The sequence below is a fragment of the Bidens hawaiensis genome, unplaced genomic scaffold (genome assembly GCF_021521415.1).
Source record: "Bidens hawaiensis isolate Kalapana, Puna unplaced genomic scaffold, B.hawaiensis_p1.1 tig00010301_1, whole genome shotgun sequence".
NCBI classification, from domain to species: domain Eukaryota; kingdom Viridiplantae; phylum Streptophyta; class Magnoliopsida; order Asterales; family Asteraceae; genus Bidens; species Bidens hawaiensis.
The window spans coordinates 43,085-50,522 of NW_027491780.1; the positions used below are offsets into that span (position 1 = coordinate 43,085).

At 36.3% G+C, this 7,438-nt stretch overlaps 1 protein-coding gene across 1 annotated transcript; it reads right to left on the bottom strand.

The window, feature by feature from the left end:
- Positions 1 to 597: 597 nt before the first annotated feature.
- On the bottom strand, positions 598 to 5,505 carry LOC143534714 (increased DNA methylation 1-like). The gene is made up of 8 exons (XM_077029141.1): positions 4,228 to 5,505; positions 3,395 to 3,506; positions 3,222 to 3,304; positions 1,987 to 2,231; positions 1,820 to 1,906; positions 1,078 to 1,177; positions 806 to 986; positions 598 to 701 (listed from the first exon to the last, which is right to left on the bottom strand). The coding sequence occupies exons 1-8, from the start codon at positions 5,503 to 5,505 to the stop codon at positions 598 to 600; spliced, it is 2,190 nt and encodes a 729-aa protein (XP_076885256.1).
- Between the last annotated feature and the right edge of the window lie 1,933 nt (positions 5,506 to 7,438).

The following is a 7,438-nucleotide window of genomic DNA, read 5'->3' on the forward strand; positions in this document are numbered from 1 at the left end:
GGACTCAAATTTTTCGTGCGATTACTCGAGAATTAAGACGGATCAGTTTTATTAAAATTTGGCCTGTGGCACAAACTTGTAATCCCTAATAATAATTAGTATATAATCAACATATTTACAAACCGGAAAAATGTCCCAAAATAGCAACCAAGTTTCATAAGTTTTCCAATTAAATCACTCATGCAATTTTTGTCCAAATCAAGTTACTAAAATTTCAACTTGAGCCTCATCGGTTTTTTTTTTTTACATTTTAAATTTCTATTTGTTTATGAAATATTTTATTTTAATAACTTACAGTTTAATTGTTTGGACCAAAACCTTGTGAATGTACTAATAAGAGAAAAGAAAACATGTGCAATTTGAACTCTCTTTCTTCCCTGCATATTTTGTTAGTTAAAACACAGCACATGCCTAAAATAACAATTCCTTTCTTTTCATAATCTTGCTCTAATTGCAAAACTTGGCCTCCATCCACCTATGCCATCAACATTTTCATAAATATATACAACCACCTCATTCCTTTTAATCTAAGGTTTACTAATATCATGCCATCATTTCACACCACAAACCATCTCAAAGCAACTCCCTTCAACCACCTCATGGCATATGTTCTTCATTTAAAAGCTTCAAATCCCTATCCTTCTTCAACACCATCCTATCTTCCTTAAGATCCAAATTCACTTGTGAAAGTGTTGAAGTACCTATTCATAAAACAAGACTTCAGGCTTAGTTAGGTCCATTTTTCCTAAAGAAAGATAAAAAATAAAATTGCCAAATACAAAAACAAAGGTTGAAAGGAGCTAACTTTTGATGCACATGGGCTTCTCGAGCAATACTGTTCCTGGGAACACCATCATGTTAATTTTGTTCAGCTTCTTCTTGTCTTCGGGTCCCAATCGGGTGAAACCAAAGCTGTCGGTCCATGTTTCAACTAAACTCGGGATGGCAGATAGCACCAGCTTCTCGATCTTCAACGACTTCAGCAGCTAAGCATAGCACAAAACACGGGTTGACTAGTCAAACTTACAAAAAGAAAAACAATTAGTGTGTTAACAATAAGAATTATTATATTATTACCTCTTCAATGGCATTCATGAGACGCCTACACATTCCTTGGCGCTGATATTTGCTGGATGTTGCAATGAGTGGCATTTCTGCAAATTCCATGCCATGAATCCTGAACGAGAATTTATCATATACTAAAATCAAATCTAATTGGGTAATATGATCCATCCGTAAACAAGCCAAGCCGCTCGTGAGCCACTTGACATCAGTTCACTAAAAGCTTGAATCGAGCTGGCTTAAGCGAGCTCGAGCCTAGACCGTGAGCTTCAGTTCTCGAGCTCGAGCTGGTTCACGACTATTTATATAAATTTTGTTCAATATAACTATACAACTTTATAGTAGCTACTCTTAAAAACAAAGTTTTGATAAAAATAACTAAATAATATATTATGTTATACATAAAGATTAAAATTCATATTGAAAGATGAATAACTAATCTATACTATATTATAATGCAGGACCCATGGGCATCTTAAAACTTAAAGAGGTGCAAGATTTAATGCTTTATGTACAAATTGGTTAATGCATCTGGTTAATAGATTAAGGGGCAAAATAGTCTTTTATACACAAACTTACAATTTTGGCCCCTCATCTTTACTTAAGATTTAACAACTTACACTTTAAGCCGAGGTCGAACTTAAAAGACTACTTAGCTGAGCTCACGCTTTAGAAATAGAGTTTAAAACGGGCTCAGCACAGCTTGTTTACACCCAAATAGAGTAGTGTTGCAACAGTAACTTGTATCATAAGGTACCTTATGGAAGCTACACTTAGTAACATGTCATCTTTCTCCAACACCATAGTATAAAATCCTTCATAGTTGAGACGCGCAAATTCTGATCTGCACATACAATTCAAAGAAAATAATTATTTAACCTTTTTAGTAATGTAAAGAAGAATAAAATCATAAACAATACACACCCTAGATTGTATAACACATGGGATATCATATTAACGCCCGTTCTGGGGTCCACCATTGGTAGAAAGCATTCGTCCATAATTGTTAATGCAACCGCTAGTTTCATATTGCATTCGACTTTCAAAGCAACAAAATGTTGATCAGAAAGAAGCTTTTGGTCTCCATGAGTGCACTTTAAGAGGGTCCACGCGAACCCGTCAGATATTGTATTCATAACTCCGACCCGTGCTTCAAGGCCCAAGTGAGTCTGCAAAAGATATTGTATCAAATACCGAGTGAATACTTACTTACGAATGGGTTGAGTTTTATTTTATACAGTTCAAATAAGAATTTACGGTGAATTACAGTTTTCGTCCTTTATGTATGGGGTAACTTGCAGTCTGAAGATCATGTCATTTAACTTCATAAGTACAAAAAGAAAAGTCCCCGAAGTTCATATTTGTAACACACCACGTCCTTTCCACTAACTGGTGCTGACCTTTTCTGTTAGTTTTTTTAATGACCCTTTGCCCTTACAACTAAAAAAATGTGTAATATCAAAAAATGACCATTTTGTCCTCACAAGCTGAAGGACGAAAACTGAAACTAGCTATATGGAGAACAATCAGAACATGTTAAAAGTAAACTCTTCTTTCCTTTTTAAGCCGCCAAAGCTGATGCAGCGGTAGTGTTTGCAGGTCTCGTGTACGGGTACAAACAAGCCGAGCCCGAGCCTCAAATAAAGTTTGTTTAAGTTATTGAGCCAAAGCTCAAGCCTTGTGTGCTTTTAAGCTTTAGCTCTTTTGGACATCTATGTATCAATTTCACACTACAGCGCCAAGCTCGAGCCAAGCTTTGACTCGTTTAAGGTACTGCACACGAGCTCGAGCCATGCTTAGGCACATTTAAGGTTTTTCTCAAAATGTATACAAATAATTGAAAACATATATAAATTATTATTAATAAATAATAAACAAGCCAAGACCGAGCCGAGCTTAAAAAACAACTCACAAGTCGAGTTTGAGATTAGAAAAAGAGCTCGAAACGAGCCGAGCTCGAGCTCGAGCTCTCGTAAGTCAAAACGAGTTGAGCTCAACCCTAGTCTAGCTCGGGCTCCGCTCGTTTCACCTCTAGTCTTGTGTCTTGGCCCGTACCAAAAATGGCCTGTTTCAACCGAAACCCGTTTGTCGACAACACACTAAAATGGCCCGTTTCAACTATAACCCAATTTCTGACACACACAAACTTTGTATTCTACCTCCTGACAGCTGTTGCCACAGAACCAGGTAGAAGGTACCGATTCACCTGCAAGTCCAGTCACCCTGCCACATTTCTTGTGGTCTGTTTACAGCCACCAAAATTATAATTCAAAAGTCAAACCGTCAAAATGAAAAAAAAAAAGATTAGGTGGCTAAAAGTTCAGTAAATTACATGTATGTTTACACTGCACACATTTAAGAACCGCTGCCTCGTTTTTATCGATCGCGTTCCCGCAACTCCAGCAAGAGCAATTCGAACAATACCAGTCGCCCTCAGGTATCTCCTGGAGAACCAAAATAATAGAAAAATGACAATGGGAATGTAATCTGTGCAGCAAATACGGTTACAAAAGTCAGCTAAAAATATAGCCGCATGAAACCGACGATTTGGTTTATGTTTTTTCAAAAACTGAACTTCCGGTTCGATTTCATATTTACATGTATTGAAAACTGAACCAAACCATACCTTATTACCTACTTATATTATCTAACCGAACCCGTAAATCCAAGAAAACCGACTTTTGTTTATAAACAACTAATAAATAATGTATAGATTATACTTAGACCCAAACTTTTTTTGTCCCAAAAGTTTCAAGTCCAAATAGCAAACCAAATATACCAAACGGTTTTCACAAACCCAAAAATCGAAGTTTCTATTTTTGGTTAAATTTGAGCCCAAAACCAACTATACATTTATAATTACTTTTATATATTTGTAATTATAATATGTATATATAACACAATATACATTATTTAGTAACTTTTAAAATAAATTTATATATAATAATTTTAATTATGTAAATATTAAATAAGAATTATACTAAGTATTAGGCTTGTTTAGACTCACGAGCCTGCTTGAGCTCGATAAAGGGAGCTCGTGCTCAGGCTCAATTATCAAACAAATGACCTGTTTGAGCGAACAAGTTTTCTAAAAATTGTGAACAAGGTGTTTGACAAGATTACGAAGTTAACTGAAAATATAACTGCAAGGAAAAGATGTCAAACCTGCACACACAAACACGCCGGATGAAAAGTCGACGGGCAGCTATCACAACAAATTAACTCACCACCATCACCACACACACCACAGCTATCATCATTTCGATCAACATCTTCAACACGTATCGCACTTGTGGCGCTTTTGACTTTATACTCAGCTGACCAAGCTTCTAACTGGCACGAAAAGAATGATTTTCCCGACTCCATATAAAGATTTAAACACGGACAATTTAAGCTAAAGCCCGCATGCTTCTTAAACTTTGAAACAGAAAACACCTTCTCACAGTCACAGCAATTACATACTATACCCTCTCGGGTTATAAAACCATCTTTGACCACCGAATTATCCCGCGGGTTCCTGTACTGGAGAACTTCATCGACATGAATTATACCGAAATCTATTAACCATGATAATACCGTTGTTGTAATAATGCTAGAACAATTCTCTTCCAGCCTACGTGGAAGCAACCTGCAACTACCTTTTCGGTTTTTGTACTTTTTAAGAAGATTCCGGAATCGGGTTTTCTGTTTTACACCTTTGGTAGCAGAACCCCCGGGACTATTGTTCCCAGCTCTACCCTTTTCATTTTTGACCGATTTCTTGAATTTTGACTTCGACTTTGACTTTGACTTGCTATTGCAACTTACATGATCATTGATGAATATATTTGGTGTCAGTCGAATGCTACTCTCGCTGATGTCATCTTCATTTCGTTCGATAAACGAAAAATCTCTTCCTACTTTCTTGGAATATGGTACGGTAGCTCGACTTTCTTGTGAGGCAGGGGAAGCATTAACCGTAATCACATCATCTACTTTTGAATAATTCACACTGGAATGGCATAAATTATTTGTATTGGCGTCATGATGATGAATATGCCCTTTAACCAAATAGCAACTGGATTTGATACCTCGGGCCGATGACTCAACCAGATGGCAAGTGACAATGGAATCCGGCTGGCAAAAACAAGATTTGTCACTAGATTGTTCTAGTACCGACAATTTCCTTCGCTTGGACTCTACACAATGCTCCTCGTTTGTCATAACCGAATGCTCACTGTTGGACAAATACGGTGTGTCGTTAGGGGTATTATCGCCACTTTCAAAGTTGATGGCGCCGGTAACAACACACCTTTGACTGGTTGTTCTGCCATTTTCAAGCCCGAAAAACACGTCTTTAAAAATGCTGCTGTCGTCTAGCGAACCTTCAAAGCCGTTATCGTTTAACTCTTTGATTTCAGGCGTTAATAATAGTTTTAAAGATTCGTTGTATTCCCCTTTCATTTTAAGAGTCTTAGTCATACGTGAGCTCTAACAATGAATGTCACAAACATCTGCAGTGTCAAATGATTTATTATTTTAAAGTGTAAATATAGTTAAATAATTATAAAAGGGAATAAATAAAATAAAAAAAACAAACGAGGTATAGTGATGAACACGCATTTACCAAATGATGAACACAGATACTATAAACAAAAGAATTTGAATAAACAGCTCTAAAATCTACATAAAGTTTTATTTAGCGGAATTGGATCATAAAAACAAATCTACCCAACAAAACCCAGAACTGAACAGAAATATACCTTCATTCATTTAACGGAAACTCCAGTGCATTAATTAATGGAATATTAATATTGAGGCTGCATTTTGGATTACAAAACCCACCTAGGGTTGTTGGTTGATGCCCATTTCATTTCATTTCATTTGGGGGAATGGAATGAATAATAATAATAATTTGTTTGTTGGGGGGCATTGAAGAATTATTATTAATTAATTTATCGGCACACACTTCTCAAGACTGTTAAGAGTTGAGTGGGTATTTGGAGGATCCGAATAATGCTCAACAGATGGCACCTCATGATCGCATGCAACTCTTTCATTCACTCAACAACACTTTTCATTTTTCACATTCCCATTTTCTTTTCTTCTGACATCCTTTTTTTTAACCGCTAAATTCTACTGTATTACTTCGGTAATCGCGGGCCGGCTTAAGTTTCTTCAAAAGGGCATAACCCAGGGTTCTTCCCTCGTGAACTTCTCCCCCTATGCCACCACTTAACACTAGCTGCACCGCCACAAGAGTCAAAACCCTCTAGGGCAAGGATGGGTTTATGAATTTTTTACTGTTAAAAAAACGACTGTGTTTATTAAAGTTTAGTTTAAGAGGGACCCACGGTCAAGGAAGAAAACGTTCACTTAGGTGTTGTTTGTTTTTTAAGACAAAAAGTGTCTCCAATCTGATTTCATCTTATTTTATGTCTGCAACCTGAACTGTAATCTGAAAAGATAATACTGTTAATTTCACAAGTTAAGTATCGTCTGCAAAAATGAAAATTACTAGGTTTTATTTTCATTGGAACTAAATTGGGCTCTCCTCTTTCAATATAAAACTCCTCATATTTTCATCTCTTTCTTTTACCAAATCTGTTTCATTCTCAAATCAATAATAATAATCATTAACATCTCCTCTAATTTAATTCTGCATCAATACATCACTCATAAATATGCATTCCAATCATTTGCTTCTCTAGGAACCCATCAGAATCTGAGTTTGATTTGTTTTAATCTGGGATGTGGGTGGGTATTTGCAGAGTTTCTTCCCTGCGATGACGAAAATCTTTGGAACCTTCGGTCCTCGATCGCGATCTGTAGAGGTTATACAGGGCTGCCTAAAAGCTGGTATGTTATGATTTGGCTTTCAATTGTATAATTGATTTGTAGATTTGTGATAATCGTATGGTGATGTAGAGATTTGTGATAATCATTGGAACATTAGGTCCCGATTGCGGCGGTGTCCGGTGACGGTGCGGCGATGTCCAGTGACAGCGCGTATGTTTCTAGGGTGGTGTCCGGTGAAGATATTCGGTGAAGATGCTGGCTATATGCTTTTATGGTTTGAAGATGATGTTGGGTATTGTAATGAGATGTGAAGACATTAGATATTGCTTATTGTTTAAGACAATATAAGTTTTTAAGATCTTTTTTTATAAACAAACGGTTTTCAGGAGATTACGTCTGCGCGCCTTGAGATCTTATAATAAAAAAAAAAACAGAACCTTAATCTGTAGGGTTGAAGTTGGATGTAAGAGTATGCATTGTAGTATATGTATATGTGAGTCACTTGGATATATAGATGCACAAATATATAATGAATACTCAGCACAAATAGAAATTTGTATAGATGCCACAAATTTAAATATTTGAATGTTTAAATTAA

Excerpts from the sequence above, each read along its gene's own strand:
- LOC143534714 (XM_077029141.1), bottom strand. The coding sequence starts at position 5,505 with ATGAAAGGGGAATACAACGAATCTTTAAAACTATTATTAACGCCTGAA. Across the intron at positions 2,232-3,221 it reads GTGGCAACAGCTGTCAGGAG|ACTCACTTGGGCCTTGAAGC; the intron begins GTAGAATACAAA and ends TATCTTTTGCAG. Across the intron at positions 1,907-1,986 it reads CATGTGTTATACAATCTAGG|ATCAGAATTTGCGCGTCTCA; the intron begins GTGTGTATTGTT and ends TTGTATGTGCAG.